The sequence below is a fragment of the Solea solea genome, chromosome 5, assembly GCF_958295425.1.
Source record: "Solea solea chromosome 5, fSolSol10.1, whole genome shotgun sequence".
NCBI lineage: Eukaryota > Metazoa > Chordata > Actinopteri > Pleuronectiformes > Soleidae > Solea > Solea solea.
In genome coordinates this window covers 12067903-12094167 of record NC_081138.1, presented here as the reverse complement: position 1 = coordinate 12094167, position 26265 = coordinate 12067903, and the positions used below count along the sequence as shown (strand labels likewise).

The window sequence follows — 26265 nt, the reverse complement described above, 5'->3', positions numbered from 1 at the left end:
TTTTTCAAATAAATACATTTCAAATTTCAAATCTGAAACAATATTGGTGCCAATTATGCTTCCATTTCTCTATTGTTATTCAAAAATGTATTAACGTTGACTTCACTGAATTCTTTACCGTGTTGGGTTTGTTGTATCAGTTACTGTAGAGAATGTTTTATGGTCTAACACAGTATTCTCCTGGCTTTCATATGGGTTTATCTCTCTGTGTCCTGTGCAGAGGCTCTGTAAATAAAACGGAAGGGATTTGTTTGTCGTGTGAAGCAGTCGGGGCGGAAATGGATTAGTCAAACCTGTATACTGTCAGAGGAATATTAAGACCACACCTACATAAGGTAAACACATCAACTCAAAACCTGGCATTATTCGTTCCTGCAGGTTCTCGTTTAAACCATTGAAAAACTTCCAGTCAGCATCTGTTTGGAAATGTGTAGCTTAAAGTAATAGATGTTAGGTTCCAGCAAACTCATCACATAATCTCACAGTTCATCATTAGTGGGAACAGAAATAAGGACCAAATGCAGACGCAGGCAGAGTGGGAAAGCATTGAAGCACTTTACTGAGAAGGAAAGGCAATATTATAAACTGGAACAAATCAGCAGGTGGCAATGTCAGAACTGTCAGAACTGTATCAGTGTAAAATGATAGACTTAGTAAAGATGTTTACAGGAGAGGAGCTGAAAGAACAACAAGTAAAAGAGATTTTCATCAGTGCAACAAGATGAGAGGTTAAACCAGACCCCATCAGCAGAAAATTATAATGTGAGATCCTTTGATTGTTTTGTTATCCTGGTTTTAGAGAGAGAGAAACAGAGATAGTCCTGAACTGACCTTCCAAGTCCAAGCAGACAGATTTTTTGGAATGTAGGTTATGGCCCAATAAAGAACCCAGAAAGGAGAGTGTATTGAAACTTAATGGCTCTTGAGTTATTTCTGTTGTTTAATATAGACTGTATAACAAATTTAAGGTGATGACAAAGTCTGTGGTGTCTTTGTTGTTTGGACTCTGGACTTTGAACGTGGTGTTACAGCCGGCTCATAAAGTGCAACAAAGGCAAAGCTAGACAAGAGAAATAATAATAACTAACTCATATTTATTAAATTAAGCTAAGAGGAAAACACATGGTGCTGAGGCAGCTGATGGCAGGTCCTACAAACTGCACTGAGCTGGCCAGGTGCTCCTAATTACTCTTCTCAGCACCTGAAACAAAGAGCACACCAAATATGGAGAGCAATAGAGAGGCACCGGGGCTGTCACAGTGGAAATATAACTAAGGGCATTTGCCTTGATTAGCAGCTAGATTCCTATGGAGTCCTGATACTGGTAGTGATGGTGGTTGGTGAATTGCTGAGACTGTTGCAGGGTGTAGAATGATGAATTTGATGAATCTGCAAAGACTGTGCACTGATGAGGAGGTGGAGCATTGGCATAAATGCAGCATGAATATGAAGAAGAGACAAAGAGAAGTCATAAGAGAAGCAACACAATGATAGGATTATAATGGTGATTGGTTAGGTGAGACCAGCTGGTGGACAGCTGATTCTTTTACATCATACAGCTTTGGGTAATGATGATAATGATAGCAAACACTAACTGTGCATTGATAAGAGGAGTGTGAGAACAAAGGTAGCTTCTGACTGAGTTTATGCTGCTTCATCTATGTTTCCATCCTTTTTGTAATGCCAATGTTCATGTTTTGATCTTTCTAAACTGATTTGCAGAAGCAATTACAAATGAAAAACATCAAACAGGACATTTTTTTAGGAAGGACATTTTTGTGAATTTGCTTGATAAATCTTTATTTATGGGCCACATGGTGGTGAGGTGGCTAGCATTATGGCCTCACAGCAAGAAGAGCACCAGTTTGGATCCTTGTTCGACTAAGTGTGTGGAGTCTGCATGTTCTCTCCACCCACACTCCAAAAACATGCTAAATTGGGGCTTAGGCTAATTATTATCATTATTATTATTATTATTGTTATTATTATTATTTTTATTGTTGTTATTATTATTATTATTATTATTATTATTATTATTATTAATAAATAAAGTAAGATGATAAAGTTGACCATAGGTGTGAGTGTGAGAGTGGATGATTGCTTGTCTCTGTGTTGGCCCTGCGATGGACTAGTGACCTGTCCAGGGTGTAACCCCGCCTTATCACCCTAATCACCCTATGTCAGCTGTGATTGGCTCCAGCCTCACATGACCCTCATGTGGAGGATGAAGCAGGAGACAATGGATGGATGGATGCTTTCTCATAGGGTCTGAGAACATTAACATGTAAGCACATGTGATGCATTGACAGAGTGAGAAAGACACAGAAATTTGTAGTTTGTTAAAATCACATTGATCACATTGTCCTTTTGTGCCTTGCAATGCAAAACACAATGCTATGATTTGCAGCAGACATGGTGGAATGAACCCATTAAATATTGCTTAAAAGAGTTAATTCCTTAACATAACAAGATTTGGGTGCTCTCCGGAAATAAAATGGGTATTGATGTGAAAATTCTGACATTTGTCCTCTGAGTATTTGGCCTCGGAGGTGGTATGTGCCTTACTGAGTGCCAAAAAAAAAAACCACTCACTAACAATCTACGGTTAGTTGTGCTTCAAGGCCCTCGCATTTCAAAATATTTGTAGATTGACAAGATTATGGACAAATTGTAACATTATTAAAATGCTGATTTTAGTTTGAAAGTCCTTGGTTTACAAGATTTGCCAGCCATTTCCTTGGTTTGCTCAGAAAGAATTAAATAATATATTATGTCCTGAATTACAGGATATATACAGTATATTGTGCCTTTCACATCTATGACAGGAGTATACCGGTCTTGCTAAAATCCAGATCATTGTGACATAAATGTATTTCAGTGCTCCTTTATTGACTCTTTGATTTAGGGCTCTGTCAGTTGAGACCGTGTTCCTCCAAGTCATAAAGTCAGTTACAGTTTTCAGACATGAAAAGTGTCTTTTCTGTTTGTCCCTTTGTCTAGATGAAGAGGAAAATGGGTGTAACTGTAAATGAATGCAAAATTAAAGAATGGATGGGGATGTAGAATTAGTTCCAATCAATTAATTTGATTGGTGTTTAAAAAAAGCAATTTTAAGGAAGCAAGTTATTCTCTCAAACAAATTTGTGAGCTTTTCAAATCACTAATTTTATTTGACCAACACATGTTCAGCTACACTGGCTTAAAGATTACTTTGTCAAAAATGTATTCAATGTCCTAATTATTTCCATATTGTTCTGGTGTTGGTCGTGTGTAATGGTTTAATGTTCTGCTCCAGCTATACGGGGTTGCATATTTCTTTTAAAGAAGCTTTCTGCGCTGTAACTCTACAAGAAAACCAGAGAGGAAAGTGCTGGAGGGAAGTTTGATGTTTGTGCTCGCCTGAGCAACAAGGGGCAGGATGTTGTGCATCTTTAAATTCCCAATCTGGAGGCTGCAAACAGCCCAAGGTGTGTGTGGCACAGTTTCAGTTGTACACAATGGCTTAGCAAAACAACAGCAACAACAGCAAACATAAGCAAAAAAAAACTATGATTTGGATCCATTAAATTGTATTGTATTTTTTCTTTTTTGAATAATAGCAATAATGTTAATAATAATCATAATAATATAGAAGTTTTGAGCATAAGGTTCAGAGTTTGGGCCCAGGTGGTGCTCAAAGTCACTTTTAATGGACTATAGGGACACATAACTGTTTAAAAAAAAACACAGCAGCATAAAACGGATGTGAAGTAATACGATGCTAAAATAAGGGATCATAAGCAACTACATTACATATTAAGACCCAGTGGATTTTTATGCAATCTTAATATTGTAGTAAAAATATGCTTCAAAAGTACTAAATCTGTTGCACGGGTGATACTATTCAAGACCAGATATAATATATAGACAGGTAATTCATTTTATTGCTGTATTGAAGCAGCTTTATAACTGATAGTCATCTTCATTTAATGTAAAGACAAAAAGATCAGACCAGAGCTCAATCGCTCACAAATGAAGTGTCCATTTTCTATCTCCCATACAAACTAACAAATGAGCAGCAAACTTAATGACAGATGCTGTATAAAATGTAACTGACGATATTGCCAAGTGCATATCGCCAAGGGGTTGTTGTTTAAGTTTACTCTTAAACACCACAACAGTGAGAACATTTGCTATGCAGTCAGTTAGATCCAGAGTTTAAAACTCTTTTTAGCTCAGAGAAGCAAATGAACAATGCTCTTCAGACCATCCACATTGCTCCTGTTAATGTAGTTCTCTGTGTTCTACGCAGTTTGCATCCATATTGTTGCTCCTTCTTTCTTTTCCCTTTCTTCTCCACACACACACACACAGGTCTGTGCATCTATCCCTTTACGGACATGCATTGCGTCCCTAACCCTTAACTACTTAATACCTAACTCTGACCTTAATATACCAACAATACAAATGTTCAAAACTTAACCAATTCTATAAAATGAGGTTCTGTCTCATTAGCACCAGGTTTGGTCTCCATGAGGACTATAGTCCCTAACCCTAACCCTTAACCAACCCCACAACCCCTGACAAGGCCTTAGGGCTGTATTTACACTGCCCAATGCTGATATGTCACCTCTATCTGATTTTTTGGGGGACCTGCTTACATTGTCCAAAAGTGACCGATGGCTGATATCCACATTGACATTGGTGAACACTTGGGGAAATAAATCGCAGGGTGGTTGTGGTAACTGACCAGAAAGTGTTTATTAGACTGAAAGGGAAGTGAAAGTGGTGTTACTATCACATTTAGAAATCCTTCTTACTCGCTGGTTAAAAAAAACAGTGAGTCCACTGGTTTGAGTCCTCACCCTTCATTGCACAAGTTGAAAGAGAGTCTTGTGATCATAGATACTGTACACGTGTATTTACATCGTTCTACCGGAAGCATTTACAAGGGAATATCTGATCCCTGACTTTTCAGCCCCAAATGCACATGTCTGACTTATTTCCACATATGAATGAGGCCTGAATCTGTTCCAATATCTGAATCCATGTGTCACACTGTCATGGGTCATATCTGACATGGAAAAGATCAGAATTGGGTCACTTGCACCATGCAGTGTGTAAATGCAGCATAAATGTTGTGAGGGCCAGCATGGTCAACATGTCCTCTCAAAGATAGGTTTGCATCAAAACTTGTCCACCAACAGCAGCTCAGGAATACAAAGAAAATTCTCTTGCAGAAGCGTGGCCTTTATGGTTAGGGTGAAAGCAACATCTAGGCAGCAGTTATGTGTCATTCCTCACAAGCATCATGTCGACTGTTGAGAAAACTACATTTTGAAGAGAAATGGATATGTAAAGAAAAAAAAAACCTGTTTGAATATATCTTCAGGGTTGTTTCCCCACTGCTTCCTTTAATCAAATATATTACAAAAGTCATCGGGATATTTAGTATAGGGTATATTAAAAACCAGCAGCCCTCGTCAGCAGGCTGCTACCATGAGAGCAGATTTAAGGAGCAAGATTCATTCTCCTGAGACAAACAGAATACATGACTTGAACATCAAAGTGTCACGAGAGAAAATAATTCATGAGACATGTGGAATCAAACTCACTTTCTTTCGTGTAGTATCATGAAAACTTCATATTTTTTTACTAATTACTGTCCACAAGAGTTTCACATTTTATTCATATATGTATGAGTAGTCTAATTATGACCTTAATCGCACTAATAAAATGATATGATATATTTCTGGCCCATGGTCTACACAGGGCGCTTGAGATCAGAGCACCAATATTCACATACCGTGAATATTGATATTAAAATATTCACCTGTATTATACATCGCATGCCCAGGAGTCAAGAACATACTGTAGTAGGGGAAATTATTCACAGGGAGATTGTTGGAGTGGAGCAGAAACATCTCTTCCGTTGCGAACACATTTTGTGATGTGTGTGATAAAGTGGGTAAAGTTTAAAAAAGGAGGCAAATAAAATAGAAACCGTAATTTGCACCTTCCATCACAGGCTCTGCTTCAAATACTCTACTACTGTGAGAGGAGACACTTCAGATGGCTGTATCATTCCAGATACTGTAAATCTGTTTGACTGTTAAAATTTTGGCAGTGAGTTTTGATTACAAATTCCAACTGAGATGAAAAACAAGTACAAGAACACATTTGGGAAAGTGTGAATTCTACAGAACACAGTTTAACAATTTGTTGATTACATTACATTACATGTCATTTAGCAGACGCTTTTATCCAAAGCGACTTACAATAAGTTGATCAAAAGATTAGTTGACAGAAATTTGCATTTGTCATTGCATTTGAAACGCACTGAATTGTTGCTTTATTCTGTATCATGAATACAATACTGTGTATTATCTGATATCTAAAACTGAGGATGACACATTGAGGAATAAATATGTGTATTTTCACTTTTTTAGGGTTTTGCACTTAAGAGAGTGAAATAATGATTAATTAGTTTAAAAATTATTGATCAATATTATAATACACACTCCACAACTTGTATGTAACATGATGTCTGAAAAAGCACCAAGCTTTTTAACCTGTCTTAACTTACTATTAATTATTAATAAATACATTATTTATTATTATGACTACTGGAATAAAACCATTTTTCTTATCCAAATACAACACAGAGAAGTGGGTTATGGGTAACCACAGGTTGCACACTCCATCTCAACAAGGAATTGTGTCGATCTGCAAGTGGATTTTTCCAATTCTTGCCAGAAGGCATGGTTTAATATGGAGAGGAAACAGCTATGATGTTATAAGGTTTTATGCAGATTTTATAAGGTTAAAAATCAGCCACATGGAGACAAACTTGCACTCACTATACACATTTTATACATTTAAATACGCCTTAACTGATGCAGCCTCTGAGAGAACAGAAACACTCTTCAACTCTATAGCACCAAAGTCTCTTAGAAATGACATTTACAACTTAACAGAAACAGCAGATATGTGGTGTAGGAGATGTAATCAGTGGTTGTCCGACGAAAGAGCTTTGGTTAAGTAGGGAAGACTACAGTTTATGGTAAATGTAAATAAACATGATGTGTCTGCAAGTCACTGCAAGAACATTTTCTGTGTTGTAGCAGGTCATGATCTTTCTCTGTAGCCTCAACGAAGAGCTGTGTGAGCCTGAACACAACCATAAAACTGGTAAATAATGTGGCAGTCACTCTAAGTGAAAATTATAGGCTACTGCACACATGGCTCAGGAGGCACAGTCTGCCTAGTTCCAAGATGATTGAGATTTACACAATACAGAACAGATGTATGTGTGGTTTCATGAGTGTGCTGGAAAAAACAAAGTTATGTGCATATTTACATCTTAATGCATATATGCCGTACACAGTACAATGAATTTCATTAGAAATAGAGCCAAATGTGAATCCATACATAATTGTTTTTTGAGTAAAGCCTTGAATAACATATGCATAGCCCTGTAGGAGAGATGACTTAAAAGTAGACATGCAGCCAGAAATTAATAACAGAAAAGTTTTATCAATTACTGGGAGGTATATCTGTACTATTAAGGAAAATATAATTTATTTGTGATATGTTGATGTCTGTAACTTCTGCCACCAAAACACTGTTATTGTCGCTATCGATATCAGATTTACCCCACGCCTCAGGTGAGTGTGCAGAGTTTTCCAAATCCATATTCCAACAGTATCTCACTAGAACCAGGCTTTAATCCCTAACCTTGAGTTTGCTCATGTCTCGGTTTTCTAGTGTAGCTGTTATGCTTCCACCTTGCTTCCATCAGCCGTGATGTAAAATGCATCACTCTGTGTCGTATTGAGGAACACAGTGAGTCATGTGCAGCTGACAAGGCTTAATCAGCATTGTTTGAAATCAATTGACAACGGTTTGAATGTAAGGGACATTTATTTATGTTGAGAAGTTACACACTGCAGCTTTAAGGACAAACATGTCCTGCTTGGCTGGAGATGTAAACTGTGTCCACGTTGTCATATGATCAGCTCTGAGATTTATTGCCTCTTATTCTCAGCATTACCCTTTTCCTCCGGTCTGTTTTTCATATACTAATCTTGTATATGAAATATTCACATCATAAAAAAGTTAATATCGGTTTTGGGTTTAAACCGGTCACCACCCAGCACTACTCTGGGGCATAATGAGGAGCGGTTGTGAGGAACAGTGACCCATTCTGCTGAAATCTCTTCTCTGCCTGAGCGAACAGTGCCCCACATGAGTGCTTTTTTCATTTTTGCCTTACCCTACTTTTAGCTCAAGAGCTCATTAAATAAGATTTTCTGTTAAAAACTGAAAATAGAAAGAAAAATGCATGTGTATTATGATCATGCATTTAGCCCTGTAAGTCTTTTTGAGAATTTGAGAAAGTAACTGTACAGTCTGATAATGAACATTTTCTACAGATGAAGCAAAACAATCCTGCATCATAAATGTGCAACGGCCCCTTTCTGTAACTACCGACCAGCTTCAGAAATAACAATGTTATTATAATAATTCTATTATATATTAGTAATATATAACACAAATAATAATAGTACTGTGATACACTGTGAGAATGTCTGGGCCTATTTATGACACCAGAGAGTATGTTGTCACTGTTGATTCCTCTTTTTTTTTTTATTATTAGTGAACCAAAATAAAAAGTGACTTTAAAGAAAGAGTTTAGCATTTTGGATTAAAAATAAATATATAAATAATAAATAAACTGATATCAGTTTAATAGGTGTTCTTGATGACACATCATGTTCATTTTATCATTTACCTGATTTTATTTGTTTTGCTAAATTATAGACTGATTCTTTGCATGCCACAGCGGATTGTAAAAAAGATATATCAATAACGCAAATATTTTTATGCACCAGCATGTCCGTCTGTGTGTGGTTTAAGTGTGTTATTTAACTGACAGCTTTACGCCTCCTTGTGTTTCCTCTGCAGCTGGGAGGATGTGGTATACTCGGGGTGGGGGTCTGGCTCTCAGTGACCCAGGGAAGCTTTGCTACCCTATCATCATCCCTTCCGTCCCTGTCAGCAGCCAACCTGCTCATTGCAGTCGGGACCATCATCATGGTGATCGGCTGTCTGGGCTGTGTGGGTGCTGTCAAAGAGAGCCGTCCTCTGCTGCTGACGGTAAGTCCTTCATCAAGATGGTTTTTGATGCTCTTGTTGACTTTAAACACAAGGCCATGTTACGTTTTTGTTGATATAACAGGTAGCATCTGTAACTTTACATGAGACAATAGGCTCTGGGAATCATCAGGTGATGTAAGACGCAGGGAATTCAATCTGTCCTTTTTATGACAAGCATTTACATTCAGTCTTGCGTACAGCTGCCACCTCAGGGAGAACACAAACAAACATTTGAGATATGTAGGCACAAGTCTTGAATATTATAGCTTTAAAAGCAAGCAGTAGATCAGCACTGATGGAGATTTAAAAGTTACCGCTGAATCAGTTTGAGTGATATGGTGCACGTTCAACAATGTATTTCAGGTTGTCAGATACATAAAAAAGTGACATCTTGTGTGAGACTGAAGGCTGGTAACAGTAATGGTGAAACATGTTTGGCCCACAGACGGCAATTCATGAAGGGCACTACTCAGAATATTTAATCAGTGACCTTTAGCATTTTACTACGGTTACTGCAGTCACTATCAAAACATTGTAGAACAAGTTTCTGGAACTCATGGACCTGCACCTATGTCCAGTACACTGTGTTCATGCACATACACATGCAGTATTATTTTATTTTCACTGTCCCGCCCGTTTTATTTGGTTAATTTTATGTGTGAACAAAAGACAGAGGTTGGGAGTAAAAGTGTGTCTGCTCCGAGCAGCAGCGGACACTTATCACATAATGAGAGGAGACAACATGGCAACACTATCAGACTGTAAAAAACATTAAATATCTTTCTGTAGGACAGGCAGGGAGAGAGAGAGTGCTGCCTTGGCTGAAGCTTTCAATTTTGCTTCCCTGTCCTGGAGAAAATGATCCAGTGTAGCTTATTTGTGTTTAACTCTCTCCACTCTGCTGGCAACCCATGTGTTGAAGTGCAAGCTGGGTTATTGGGTGGTTAGTGATGGGTGGCTCATTAGACCAGAACACCACACCGTAAAATTAACAGAGTTTGAAATTGTATCAGTGAAGCCAGTATTTCAACTTAACATATTTCCTTAAACTCTGATGACATACCATGGCTCCTTTAAGCTTAAAAGGTATAATGAGCTTATTTTCTTTTACACTTTTAAAGAAAACTCTTTCCGTAACCCTAACAGGTTGATCATCATTTAGTTAATGTTTTGTTTATTTAAATTAGAACCAATGCAGATAGCCCACCACAACTCTTGATTACCATAAACACAAACAGCTAAATAACCTCCATTACATTACATTACATTAAGGGACATTTAAAAACATGTTTTTTACAGCTGTGGTTGTTGCCGCAATGGTACTTTTGTGGAATTGTTTATTCGCAGAAAACCCACTTTATTACATTAATTCATTTACATTAATGCTACAGGCTGCCACACAAATGAAAGCCAACTTTCCAATGTTAACATATTCATGTTCTTTTTTTTCTTTTTTATGTATAAGTGAAATAAGCCAACACCATACCTGTGTATTTATAATCTTTCAATTTGGGGCTTTTCATATTGTTTTCACTGTCCCTTCTTTCTAAACTATGGGCATCAGAGAAGAAGCAAGTTCTCACTTCAAAGTTTTTTGCAAGTAAAGATAGATGTGGTGTCAAAAGCTGGCAATCAAGACAACGGTTAATGTTATCTATTACTGTTGTGTTCCAATTTGTTGTTAAATTGTGGTGAACTCAATACTATACTGATACCATGGAATGAGTGTGGATAGAGGTTGGTTTAATTAGCATGTCTATGAATATGCAAATTAGCCCCACGTCATTGATTCATGAGGCCATGAATACTAAATCAGCAAAGGTATAGAATATTCAAGCCATTTCAAGCTCACAAAGGCCTTACTTTTTCTATGCAGTCCATTTCAGGAAGACACTTGAAGAAACAAAACAGGAAAAGGAAAGAAAAGGGAAAAGGAAAAAGGAAAATTACTTTACATCTGCATTTGTTATCTGAATCACATGGACCTTCCCCAGAACTCAATGACACATTTAATGACAATGACCAACAAACGGAATAAAAAAAAGGTATGTATCACTTACATGATACTTGCCAAAACAAGCGCAGATGGCATTCTAATTTTGAATGAATTTCAAGTTATTTCCATGTCAGATAAAAAGGAAACGTTTACTTGCCTGTAGTTAAAAATATGAAATATATTTCAGAATATTCAAGTACAATATAAACAACTTACAACAACTTCAAAACACAGATAAAAAAAACAACAACAATAAGATGAGGGTACAGCACAAGACTAAATGTCAAATGGACGTCAAAGGAGCTGTTGGAGTAAAGAAAGTATTTGGAAGAAAAATGTCTCAAAAGACAGCCTATATGTATTTTTAGAAGTTGTTTACCATGTGGATTTCTTGGCAGCAGGACTATCCAACACTGATGTGAACTTGACATCAAAAATCAAACATTTTATGTTGTCATTTATGCAGACTATGCACTGCATGAGCATCCGTTTTAAACTGAGGTGCATGAAGTTTTTAATTTACTTTTACATCTGCTAATTTGGCAGATGCTTTGTTTTTAGCGAGTATAGGGACACTTCATAACTATTTTGGGGAAGATCTCTTGGGGGGTGGGGGGGCAAATAGGAATTAATCATATGAAAAGTGGCACAGCAGGAGTAAGCAATTATGAGCTCTGTGGGAAAAAGACTTAGTGTCGATCATTAGTGTGATCCGTGACATTTTCCCCACGGTGACCACACCATTTCCACTGCTGTGTCAATATAATGACGGTGGGTGAATTACAGGTCTGCTTAAATGAGTGACAGAGCAGCCCATTTTTCATGCAGATGAGGAAAGACTCTTCTCCCTTCAAATTTTAGAGCTAATGAGGAGGTTGATCGGTGATGAGGGATACAGAGAATAGCGACATCACTGAGATATTTGAAGAATCACTGTAATTACTGCTCATAAGACTATTATAGCTTTGGGCCTTTTAATTTTTAGCATCACACATCCGAGTTGCTGGTTTTCTGCAAAGACATCTCTTAATTTATGTTTCAATGCAGAGCCAGTTTCTGCACAAGCTCTGTTTGGCAGTATAGTTCACCAGAAAATAACTTTTTTCAATCACATTTGTGAAACGAGGGGCCGCATTTGACTATTTGAAATATAGTGGATGATTCCAATAACAGGTGATTGTTGGATCTTGGAACCTTGGGCAGTTACATTTTGAGTCTTCAGCTCAAAATGTCAGTCCAGTTGCTGGGCTGCAAAATATCAGATCTGTTCATTCAATGTTGGAATGACTGACTGGGTAATGCAGAACATAACATGCATGGCTCAGGGATTTAAAGTCAATCTTTACTGAAAAACACAAACAGGATTGATGCACAGACACAGTCGTTCAGATTAGGCAAAGGTATCCAAAAACACAGCAAAACTTGGGACCCAAAAATGTAGTAAAGTCAGTGAGTAAACACTAGAGAGAATGCTGGTACGCTCAGCTGAATCTGATGAGATTAGCTGGTGAGAGGAGAACAAAGGCACTGAATCTAGACTCCGGTGTATCTAATTGCAGGGGGAGCATGCAATCACAGAGGCAGGAAGCATATGAGATGATGATGATACAAAATAAAACAGGAAGTGGCAGCTTTGTACAACAGATGGAATCAAAGACAAACACAGGATTTGAAAACTTGAGAAGAACAGTCATGAGGTACCATTAGTAACATCCGATTACAAAGCATACAATTTGGTTATGGAAACAACAGAAAACATATTCAGAAAATCTTACCACACTGACAGCATCTCCTTTAGTAGAAGACGACAGTCACCCGTGATCATACCATGAACAACAATGTTTGGCTTCCTTGGGATGGGGGAAAATCCTAAAACATACAGAAAGAAGTGCCTCCTCAAAGTGCCACAAAATAAAGGTGTTTAAGAACTCTCCATCCAACCATTTTTTTAACCATTTTTGTTTGTGTTGCTTCTTTTTCACGTACTATAAAAGTACTTTGTACTTTACTTGTACTTGGTCTGTTGAAACTTGAGTTTATATTTTCACAAGATACTTTTGATACTTAAGTACATTTAATGTGAGCAACTTTAAGACTTTTACTCAAGTGATTTTCTTATAGTTGACTTTAACTTTTACCAAAGTCATTTTCAGATATGCTATTTGTACTTTTACTTAGTTATTTTTATACACCTCTGCCAAAAACAAACACTTGTGTAGTAAAGAGCCCCTATCCAGTCAGCAACTCCTTTACAGAACCATGGAAAAAACACTGCAGTCCAGCAGAAGCTTTTCGTGGCGGTTGACTGCATCCATGCTACACTCACTGGTGGTCAATTTTTCCTGAATCTCTACATCAAACACAATGTTGATGGATGGAGTTGTTCTCAACTCTCTCCTCATATACATTTTTAATGTAGCATCAGTTTTTATTGAATTTGAGAGTGTGGTTACCTCATACAAACTTACTACTGCTTACTACATGAAGCAGTGACTGATGTGCTCGGGCTAATGCATGTTCACTGTAAATTATGTATAGGATCAATTACTTGCGCATTACTTTAAGAGTCACAGTAACATGTAGTATGGCTTCACAATTGTGAAGTTACAGTTACCAGCCGCATTCATTTATTATAAAATGAAACTGTGAAATTACAGGACACAGTAGTCTCCTGTATATACACAATACGTAATTTGCTGTGGAAGTACAGTCATGTTTTGCAGTGTAGACAATTTATTTGATGAAGCACCACTCTGACATATAACCACATTTGGAACTAACTCAAATTCCCCGTCAAGCCACTTGGGGACAATTAATCAGGATAATGGGTAATTTAAGTCAAGTTTCACACCAATAATTTTGGTTAATCAATACTAGTACTAATACTACAGTAGTAAGTCAAAGGTCACTGAGGAGATGTGGCCAATCTGTGATCTAATCTGCCCATGGATTAGTCAGAATGGTGAGATCTCTGTGGTGGAAATGTTTACCTGAGACACAGACACAGTAGATCTAGCACATGAAAAGGTTATCACCTCAAAGGCTTCACATGCGCTCAAGGCTTCAAGATCCTTAAAGTTATTGATTTTGAAGATGCTGATGGACTGTGTGCCTGACATGAATGGTTTACCAGTCTTGCAGCTCTGTCAACACACAAAGGGCCACTGCAGCTTTCACACTGCGCAGAAATCACAGAATGGCTGAACATAAAGAATCAATCAAGGGCCTGGACTTTGATTACAGTTCTTATCCTGTGGTCCTGCTAAAGCATCATTCTCTGATAAAAAGGAATATCAACGCTGCTGGTAAAGCAGTCATAACAGTAAAAACAGGGTCGCCTGTTGAGTGTGTTATAGTGCACTATAGGTATTTTCATCATGCATGCAAGCTGCAATGTGCCTTTTATGTTCTTTAGATCCGTTAAAGCTACTTAAATGTAAGAGTAAATGTTGCTACATAAATTCCAACTCTCCAGTGACTAATTGCAGCACAGTTTCTCTGCTGCTGCACTGCAATAAAACAAGCAGCAGACTTCCACATCATTCAAGGAAAGCCTTATCCTGGGAAGTTCTTTTCTGGTCTTCAAGAGTCATTGTCCTGCAGATTATTGTGAGTCCCTGAAGGCATCAGTGAGATACGAGTTGGCTGTGGTTCATTAACTCTCATGAAACAAAAACTCAAATGGAACAGAAACCTGTGGGAGGATGGCCCTCTCTGAGTGGAAGAGAGTTGTTCTTGAGGAGGATTTTACTGAGTTTAGTATTTGTTGCAGTAGGTTAACATGCTTATATGCACCATTACACATGTCAGTAGTATCTTTATCTCATTAGGTTGCACTGGAGAGCAGTAATGTGGAAGGCTTATAGTCTTACTTGATCAGGGTGAACAATGAATCATTTTCAAACTCACAATTCAAAACAACAAATTAGCAAATTTAATTGTTCTTTTTCCATTTTTTCTATTCCAATTTAAAACACAATACTTATTTGAAACTCTTTGCATATAAAGTATAGAATTAAATATGTTGACTGTATCACCATCTTGTAATGCTCCATCATGTTTTAAGTTCTTTACAGTAAATATTGTTATTAAGCAACATTGCAATTATATTACCAAAATTGTTCAGTCCCATAACTGATAATAAGAATTGTTTGGGTCAAAAATGATCGCTTCTTGCTTTTGCTCCACTATAGTGATAAATAAGGAGGGAATTCAGAAGATCAAAGCAACCACCAATCTAAAATATGAAGGCATTTTCATCTTCTCAATAAAATACAAATACATGTATCAGAAATATTGCCCATCCTATTTAGGAGGAGCAGTATTCATATATTATGATATCAGCACTTTTACTTAAAACACGTGATTTCCACCACTGAAGGTATATGTTTAAAAACATGGAAATGATATATGACAACAATTTAGTAAGCTGTACTGCCTTGTGCTAAGTAAAACATTGTTTATAGTCATGTTGTGTTTCCTCTTATTCCAATCTTCCATAAATCTTTCCTGTAGTTAGCTGCTGGAAGCCACTGCTGTGCAGACAATAATGTACGGTATTTCAGTTTGAATAATGACAATTCAGGAGAAACATATTGAGGCTTCTTTGGCCCTTTTGTAATGAGACCTGATACTTTGTTTACACTAATTTATCACAGTGACACTACAAGCACTCTACAAGAACAATGCATACTTCACTTTTAGGTTTTAGCTGAGGTGCTGTATATACAGTGTCAGGATCCATTTACACAAAACTTATTTCATGATTATAGGAAAGGAGCAGACACACATTTATTTCCACTGTCTGCTGAGTCTGTCACTTAAAACATTTTGCTTTGCTGTGCAACAGTCTTTCAAAGTAACTTATCTTTTGTTGGAATTTAAACTGTTTCACTCACAACAAAATGCATTTTTCTATGATTACCCTTTCTTCATAGTTCATTGACTACTGCATGTAGTGTACAAATAGTAATCCATTCATTGTAGCAGTGTGAAATTCTGAAAGCTAATTCAATTGCTCTCTTGTGTTTTACACAAGTGAATTGTTGTCCTCTGTCATCCTACTGAGTCTGGCTGTTGCTTGTAAGTCAAAAAGGAGGGATTACATTACTTAGTAGGAGCAGATTAATAGAGGAAATATTCAGACATATGCAGATAGTTAGTCAGATTGCCTCCTAAATGCTTGCAAATATCAGTTTCTCATTCATAAAAGATGAAACAATGTCCCTTTTCACTGTCGAGTTTGAAGGTTTGGATTACCCAATGATGTGCTCATGAGATTTATTGTGAACATGTTGTAGCTATGGACCAATGGCTAATCAGAGCAAAAAGGGAAAGTGAATATTGGCATAAATGATTTGCCAACTGGCTCCAAATAAAGCTGTCTGTTGAAATCCTGATGTCTGATTTTCCTGTTCACAGCAGTTTATTTTTTTCAGAGATTTAAATTAATTGCGTTCACTCGTGGTCTTTTCTTGCAGATGGAAAAATGCACAGTGCTATTTAAGGAAATTGGCTGAACCAATAATTTAGTAACTAATTGGTTACAGAGATTTGTAAGTGTGTGTATTTGACAACTAAAAGGGTTGTTGTTGTCTGCAGTGTTTGTTTGCTAGCACATTTCCATTAGAACTCAGCAAGTGACAATTAGTGAGTGTAGCTTTCCCGTCACATGGATTCATGACCCATCTGTTTCTCGTGGCTAGAAACAAAAGAAGAATCGAAACTTTAAGTAGTAAAAAAAATCCAATAGGAAAGGCTTAAGTGCCTGTGGTAATGTGATTCTGTTCTGTTATTCTTTACCACAGACTTTATGTAAATTTCAAATAGTGCAGTTGCACAGTCAACCTTTTATACTCTCTTAACACTGTGGGAGGAAGATTTTCCTCTCTGGATCAATAGTAGGTCAAGAAACCAAAGACAAAAAAATAGCAGGGATTCAACCTTGACTTATTGACATTTTTTTGTAAATCTGCTTCAGTGTGTTGGTCAATATCGTGGACTTGTGGTGAATAACAACATTTCTTCTCTTGGCTGCATTTCATTTGACATCAGACTTTTTAAATATTCAGCAGCTAAAAAGGCAGAATTTTCTCATTCCACAGTAAAGCATATTTCTTCACTGTAATGTATCCTAAAAATACTGCCAAATCGGGCTTACCTGAATTTCAACACAAGGCAGAGCATGACATTCATACAATAGAATCTGACAAAACAATATAAATTGATTTCAGACATATTTGAGAACACCTCCTGGAGAGATAAAGAGTGTAATGCAGACAGTCTCTCACCTTTCAGTCAGACCACCGTACTTTTCATTCTCTCTGAGCTCAGTGATTCATGAATGCAGGTGCTGCCAAAAGACCCCAGAGGCAAGTGACAGCTCATTGACTGCTCGATGTCAGTCTTGTGAACTCGCAGCACTCACATCTACTGTCAGGAAAATGCCTGCAACACACAGACCTGTAGCCTTGATGTTAGTTCAAAAAAAAGAAGAAAATCTGTGTTGACCTTCTGAGACGGCAGCTATAGCGTCTCTGTACTTAGTCACTTTGAGCCAAATCCATATGTCAGCATGCACAGACAGTAGTCACAATGACTGATTACATTTACCATATTTGCCCTCTTTAAATGTTAAAATGCTACAGATTCACTGTAGGACTGCTGTCCTGTATAGTGAGGCTGGAATGCATATGCTATAAAGAGTCTGTCCTTGAGTCACTGAGAAGAACATACAGTTGAGGACACTTAGTATCTGACTCAGCAATGAAATGAAACAACATAACTTTGCATTAAAGACACATCATGTTGTTTTAATCGTCATAAGAAATTCATGCTGGGAGGTCTGTTAAAGGTCCACTAAGCAAAATTTAGCAGGGTCTATTGGTAGAGATTGAATAAACAGCCTATGGTTGAATTTATTTTTTCTAGAAAATAGTGACAGTACACATTAATGAACATGTAAAATTGCCATTCCTGGGGGGAAAAAACCTCACATTTTTGACATTGCTGAAAATCGGCAAAAATTGGCACATGGATCAGAACAGGTGAAAAATCGTATGAAATAAGTGAAATATGTAAAAGTGGTGCAATGTAATCAGAAGCACACCCAAAGGTAAAACCCAGTAGAATAAAGCAAGTTGCACCAAATGTCACAAAACTTGATGGAAACATGTTACAACCAAATTTGGCGTCCATCTTGGCAATGTGCACATTTCATAAATTACCGAACCTGTCTGAGCACGTTAATCATAGTAACATACAAAATGTGTCAATCTGTACTATACACATCAAACATGAAACGTTATCAAAAGGTAACAGCACATGGCCTGTAACTTTGCCGTACATTGACCAATCGCTCGAAACTTCATACGTGACACAAGAGCCTTTATTGTTTCCATTTGTAGTCCCTGGACAGGTTGATGTAAAATGTTTAACATACAAACATACAGAACGACACCTCAGCCATAAACAGACAAATAGATTGTATAGTTTGTTTATTTTGCGCATTATTCATTTATTTGGATATGTTGTATAAATGCGTTCACAGACCTGGTTAGTCCTCCTTCAAAATGTATTTTTATTCTTTCTAAGCTGGAGCATTCCCCAAAAGATGATGGCAGATTGTTACACGATGTGCTGCGTTTTAATGACAGAGCATTGTCATCACTTTAAAATAAAAAGTTTTTACCGCTTTATATGTAGTTCAGGCATGGGTCTTGTATTGTGGAGGCTGTTAACTTGCCCAGTTATGTTTCTGTGTTTGAGTTTTGAAGTGTGAGCTTACACAAAAGAAGAAAAAGTTTTCTGCTCACATAACATCTATGCATAAATTGATGTAGAAGAAGGAGGAAATGGCAGCGGGATTTGGAAGTAGTAGTAGGAGAGAGTTTAGAAAGAATTTACATACTTTCCGGTGTGCGAAGGACACCATAGTTCCCTGAAGTGCTTCTGAAAATGGGAGAGGGAGTGAAAGAGTCTCTGCAGTCTCACCATTCAATGGCATGAATTCTTACTCACTGGACATTAAAAATGCATAATTTATTGTGTTGAGTGAATTTTTTAAGATATTTTTGTCTTATCATTCCAAGTAACAACTAAGCAATCTAAAATTTAGAACAATTCTAAGTGGAAGGAATTGCAACACACTGCTTACAGTATTTAGATTAAGTTAATATGAAAACTTAGGTTAGTTGAATTAATTCAAGATGGATGCATCCAATAGGCAGCTTACCCTGGCCACCAGAGAGGAGTCGGCTAAATGGGGTGGAATTAAATGTGTCTCTAAGACACTGAAGTTATAGAGGAACACTGTTGCATATATCATCTTTTCCTGTTTGTCCTTGTCTTGACCTGTTGACTTGAAATATCGAGGTTGAACAATCTGCAGCTCTTTGATCGCTCTTACCTCACCGGCTCTTTTTCATTTAAATTTTTTGGTCTTGTTCACTCACATATTTCGCTACACCTCATTCAGTCTCGACAGATGCAGGCCGATTATAGCGATTGATGTTGACTTTACATTTGTGAAATTACCCTCTCTCTTTCCTTTATGCTCCTACAGTTCTTCATCCTCCTGCTGCTCATCTTCTTCCTGGAGATTCTGTCCATCATGCTTTTCTTCATCTACCAAGACGAGGTAAGAGACATTGATTGGTCCCATTGTATTGTATCCTGTGATTTTCTCAACCTGAGCAGCATGATATGCAACGGTGGAGAACACTGTCCAATTTATTCATACAGATTGCTGACGTTAAAGATTGAGGCTGGCACTTGTAAAGCCTCAGCAGGGGATTGTTTTGAAGTTCTTTCAAGCGCTTTAATTCACTGGTTAAGAAAGGAGCATGTCAGCTGACATTCTGCATAAAAGATGGTTTGATGCAAGAATTTTTTATAATGTTGACATACTCTTTGGAGAGATGTGACTGAGCTACAGCCTAGGAAATACATAAACGCACTAGAGTCACACGTTCTTTCCTTGTTAAACGTATATCATCTTGTCTATTTTCTGAGGAAGTCAGCCAAGAGAGAGGCTGTTGTTGAGCTATCATTATTTTATTATGAGCTATAATCCCCTCACATTCCCAGGTAAGGTTTAATAATGAATTGTAAGGGCCATCATCTATCCATAATATATAAATAAATAAAAAAATGGAGGTCAGATTGGATTTGTTGAAGATGAAAAAAAAAAAAAAACAGATTACAATGACATCACAAACAGCAAAGTCGAAAGACTCACATGAATGCGTTGGAATTGTGCCTTCTTTCTGTCTTTAAACATCCATCACTACAGAATAACAAACATAATCCTGGCAATGGATATTGGCTGAATTTAGGGAAACTAGTTGACCGGGGGGGATTAAATTCCCTAAATAAGCATTTATGCTACAGATGATGATCTAAAAATATATCACAAAGTTCTTGAAGATTATGTGTAATGCAGAGCTATTGGATCGACTGAGTGAGTACAGAGTTACATTTCTCTTCTTACCATATGAAAAAGCATTAACAATTTATTCTAATTAATTATTATAGTTAACAATATTAGAATGAACGCATATTATCATTTAAATTAAATTACAGTATCATGACAAACGAACAAACAACACCACTAAACAAATTACTGGCAATAAAATTCCTGATGACGTTAAAACAATCATCTTAACTGCAGATCAATTTAGAATTTCTAGATTTTACCATTTATTGCCACACAATGCTTATAACAATTTTCAGAAGGTGACATTTTCATATTTAGTCTTTATTTAATATTTGATGTTGTTGCAATAATAATTGGTTGACTTAAATGATCAAAGTATTTCAACTGTGGGTTTTTTTCAAATAGATGTCAGGCCCTTTTTTTTAACACCGGTTAACAGAAATTGAGTGTCCTATAATGAGACAGAGATAATATTGAATAATCAAATTGTTCAAATAATCTGCAGATGCTGTAATTTAATTTAGAGTGCAGTATACTGTGAAAACCCCAGAGACACAACATATAAACACCATCAGGTGAAGTGGACTCAAAGTGTGAAGCTCCACCATGAATCATTGGCAATTTCTCAACCTCTTGTATTACATTATTCATGTGTTGGGAAGGAAACATTATCCCCAAAGACTTAGGCCAAGGCCAATGCTGACTGTAGACTAATGCCTTCGTACGTTTTGGAAGACAACATTGTACTTTGATATTTCCTCTTAAAGTCTGTTTGTGAATAACACATGGACCTGCGTCTACTTTGCTCTGCTTTTTGCTCCTTTGTTCTGGCTTAATTATATGATTACCTAATGTGTTGTATTCCCATTGCAGAGTCCTTTTCTAAACTTTAGCTCCTTCTTGGATCTGCTCTGCCTTTAATGAGTGTTGTCTTTTTGTCACAACACACCTTTTTTTGTACGTGTGAGTGTTGGTTTTTTTGTGCTCACCATTATTCAGCCTCTGAATAATTCAGTTTTATCTATACCCAGGAGGCGATTAGTGACAGGAGAGAGTGAAAAGTTATAAGGACTAAATATTCTGCAGAGCCAGTGCATCAAGGTAAATCGCTCTCACTTAAGAATAGGTGGCCATTACTAAAATGCCACTGATATTGTGTGAAGTGCAGAAGACTCAGCAATTCTCCATTTTATTCTGCTGTGTAATGTGCCATTTTTACAGTATAATATCAAACAGTAGACGGAAATGTAACGAAAACTAAAAATAAGATAAAAAGTTAAAAAAAATGTTCACGAGGATATAGATTATTATTAGAAGGGAAATGTAACTGCACCACAATATGTCAAACTTATTTTTGTAGGGTTAAACTGTGCTTATGTTACATAAGCTTCAACTTCAGGGTTAGATTTAACTGTTTTCCTGTGATCTTTTATGTGATATTGAATAAAATAGCACTTGAAATGCTTGGAATCTCATGCAAGCAACTTGATGCTGAGCCACTAATACCACGTCTTTTTTTTGTTGCCATTGCAACAATAGGATCAATTCAAAAACCTCAACTCCTAATCACCTAGTTGTGTGTAATTTCATCACTGAATGCAATGATTGTCTCTGCTGTAAACAGTTTGCTGGTGTTCCAGACTTGAAAATGCCTCATAATGAATGCACATTGATTCTTTGCCACTGCTGCGTGTAGCACAAACAAACCTTGAATGATGGATGAACATAAGACACGCATCATGCAGAGTTGTTTCTTATGCATGTGATGAAGAAATTATTTAGAAAAAGATAAGAAATGCTTAACTTCGTACATCTTTGAGAATTATTAAAATCTATTCTGTTTATTCTGCTGCTGAGGACTATGACTCATTTCAGGAACAACTGAAGTGGCAGTGTGCCAAGATTATGCCTGTACTGCTTAGTGCACCATTAAACAGAAGTTATTTTTAAATCTTTTATATGAGATAAAGAGGATTACAGCTTTGTCTTGACCTGCATTTGAGTGTTTAAAAGTTCAAAGCTCTTAGCTTACAATCTAGTTTCTCTTCAGAAAAGAAATGACTTTAAATACAGAATACATTATAATTACCTCAGATACTAGATGCAAAAATATACTCATATTATCTACATATGATCATTTATCTTCTCGAGCATCCCATGGTTTTCAGTGCACCAGTTTATCCCTGATAACCAGAGCTGGCTGCTTTTTGCCTCCTCCATCACCATGGTAACATCCTAGAAGCAGGCCTGCATTTGCAGCACAAACTGATGGCATCTCCCCTTATATGCAAAAGCTCCCAGACACCATGACTGAGACAGATCAAATTGATGCATGCTGAAGCATTCCGTCGTAAGCTTTAGGCATGGTCACACTCTGTGGTGCAGTTTATTACACCTGCTTTAGACATGATAAAAGCTCCATGCCACCACTGGAAGCGACAAACAGTTTACAGATCTTCTACACACCTGAAACAGTCACCATTTGTTTCATTTTGTCAGTTACTTAGGATGATGAAAAGATCTTTTAAGGTTAATTCCACTGAACATGAGTCAAAGTGAATAGTGTCAAAGAAGAGTGGAATAATATTGAAATCTGCTGTATGGGTATTTCATTGTCACTGGGAGGACAAAAGATACCATCTTTCTAGAGATTAGGAGACTACCACCTACCACTATTTTCACGACTGGTAGGGAGTATAGCACAAGCAAGTTGCAGAGAAAATCTAATCTCATAATTATTTCAGAGGTGTCTGCATTGGCTTCCTGCTCTTCTGTTCCTATTTATAAAGTCTAATGAGACGCACAGACCTCTGACATGTGGTTAAGTAGCAAATTATATGCTCACTAGAAAAATATATGTGTTTGCCTTTGTATTCACACATTTTACCGTTAGGTTTGACTGCTATTTTTCAAGCGTGAGATTCAGTTTGCTAACTGCAATTCAAAAAGGCAATATATTAAAACCAGGGAGACCAGAGATCATTAAAATAAACTTTTAAAAATACCTGCATCTAAATTAGGGGCAGATTTTCTGAAAAGCCAATTCAGTTCATATCTTCCTACAACATAAATAAAACAGTGTAAAAAAGAAACTCGTTAAATAACAAGGACAACTGCACAAGAATGTCTAATTAGCATTAACAGCACATGCTAGTTTGATAGCAGAACAGGAAAGAAACAGCCTGCAGGAGTCCTGGCATGCTTTTAAAAGCAGACTGGGACAACATCCATAAAACTGTGAGCCTTACACCCGCATAAACCAACACTACAAGGTCACAAAAATCAACTGAACAAATCCAGGATCTCAATTCACAGTATGCAGGTAAATACAAACAGCCAAACCTTACAGAACACAGTAGACTTCAACCGATGATGATTTAAAGTCACATTTCAGGAGAAAAACTCAACTCAACTCACACAAATCAAATTGGCTACAGTCAAGACTACTCATCTGGATCTACAGTTGCTCTGTTTTATTCTTCCGTCATTTTCCCAACTCCCCTTTTCTTAAAGATGAAGCAACGATTGTAATTCAAGTTGACTAGCAGCATGACACTGAGTATACATAGTTTAATAGTTAAAGAAGTTATTAATGTGGCAGCCTGAAGCCATCCTTAGTCGACACAATCAGTGTGAACTGTGAACAAGATAGCTTTTTTATCAAATTTATCAGGCATACGCACATGCACACACACACACACAGGACCAGGGTTTGGTCTCCATGAGGACTACTGGTCTTGACAAGGTCAGTGTTTATGCCAGAAAAGGTCCCAAAGAAGTAACAAGTACAAGTACACCCAAACACATTCTAGAACAGCATTGTAATGAGGCTACTCATAGACATGTTGTATTCACTCGCTCCTTACCCTAACTCAGTGTTTCTCAATCCTGGTCCTCAGGGCCCTGCATGTTTTAGATGTTTTAGATGTTTTAGATTCAAATGGTCCGCCCATCATCAATTTCTGCAAAAACCCGATAACGGCCCATTCATTTGAATCAGGTGTGTTGGAGCAGGGATCCCACGGATTGGGAAACACTGCCCTAACTTTAACCATCACATCTGAACGGCACAGGTGTTTTCACTTAGTCTAATCAGGCGTCGACTGAGGATGTTTAGGCAGAACAATGCAGGGGACTGCAGGGGAGTTGTTACCAACCCTGTGTTCTAATGCTTTAACTTTTCATTTAATTCTATGTTTAAAAGTGTGACTGCACTCTCCATGGATCAGTTTCTATTTCTGTGGCGCGAGCTTTTTCCTTTGTGGAGGTGCTAACCCCACACCCAACCCTCCTTCTTAAAATATCAGTCAAACTCTGTTCATTGTCCTACTTTATGGTTAGATGTGTACTGTGTTTGTGATTATATAGTCGTAGCAGTATCAGTGTCATTGTTTCATCTCCTTTGGCAACCAATCGTGGCTCTAACACTATTAGTTGATCAAATAAGAATGTTTCAGGGAAGATCAATATACACCTATTTGGATAATTGATTAATTTTTGAAGGCAAACCAGCTTCCTAGTTTCCATGTTGGGGGTGGAGTGGCTCAGTGGTTAAGACTGGTACCCAGTGTGCGAAAGACATCATGGTCGCAAGTTCGACTCCACCCCTGGCTGATTGTACTCAATTCCATTGTCGCTTTGGATAAAAGCGTCTGCTAAATGACATGTAATGTTATTCTATCTTTCTGTAGTCAAGGAAATAAACTAATCAATCAATTCATAATGAAAAATAATTATGTGAGGTGTAACTTTTTTGTGTGTAATCCTACAGTTCTTCTAAACAATTTTGCATTGTGATATTTTATCCAACATTTATGCACTGATTTTGTTACTTTTATTGAATAAATAATATCAATTATTTCTGATAAGTGTCACAAGCTGACTCAAGGCCCGCGATAAAAGAATGCAATATAAAAAAGGTTGTGTGTGGCCATGTTGTATGCAGCAAAAATTTGCGAGTGAGAGAGAGAGTCTTGGTGAGACTTATATATTCCTTTAATGACCGTCCTCAAGTGCAAGTTGCTGCAGAAAAGGTCAGCTGACCCCAGCAGAGCAAGCTGAGAAGGAAGGCTCTTAACACAAGAAAGGTGAGCCTAGCCATAATAATAGTGTAATATAATGCCAGTGACTATATTTAGCTCAGGAGCAATATTCCAGGATAAAGAGTAAAGCTGCACTGTGTAACTTTTTTGTTGATGATGTTATTATTCATGACCACAACAATTGTAACATTTGTATGGAGTGTTCTTCATCTGAACACAGGCTCTGTCTATACTATTAGACCTGACGTGGGAGCATTTGTGTTGTCAACCAGGAGATTTTAAAGTGAAGTACAATTCACATCTGAAAGTTTCTGAGGGTGCTTCGTTGTGTTTTCATAATCCAACCTGTTTGCAGCCGTCTCAACTTTACTTGCACATTGTTGCTGTTGAGTCATTTCGTGTTGACATAGAATTAATGACTTCCTGAGTGCAGCGCAGGAATGTTGCTGCGTGACACAAGATCTAAACTAAGCTCTTCTACAGTAAGAGATACAGAGAAATTAAACTTAATCAGCATCATATATTTATATTAAAATGTTGCACACCACAATTTTAAGTCAACAGTCTGTCTGAGGTTGTATTCACACCTAATAGTCCACTAGACTCAGTACGATTGGGGACTCGGTTCAAACTGAACCTTTTCAATAACATAT

At 37.3% G+C, this 26265-nt stretch overlaps 1 protein-coding gene across 4 annotated transcripts in view; it reads left to right on the top strand.

The window, feature by feature from the left end:
• The window catches only part of tspan4a (tetraspanin 4a), a 108683-nt gene that overhangs the window by 57405 nt on the left and 25013 nt on the right, over window positions 1-26265 (top strand). For 3 of the 4 annotated variants that reach the window (XM_058630288.1, XM_058630286.1, XM_058630289.1), the window contains 2 exons: window positions 8947-9138; window positions 19698-19772. In XM_058630288.1, coding sequence (XP_058486271.1) covers window positions 8947-9138; window positions 19698-19772 — 267 coding nt within the window. The remainder of the gene's footprint in view (window positions 1-8946; window positions 9139-19697; window positions 19773-26265) is intronic. The other variant, XM_058630287.1, reaches the window with a different exon arrangement.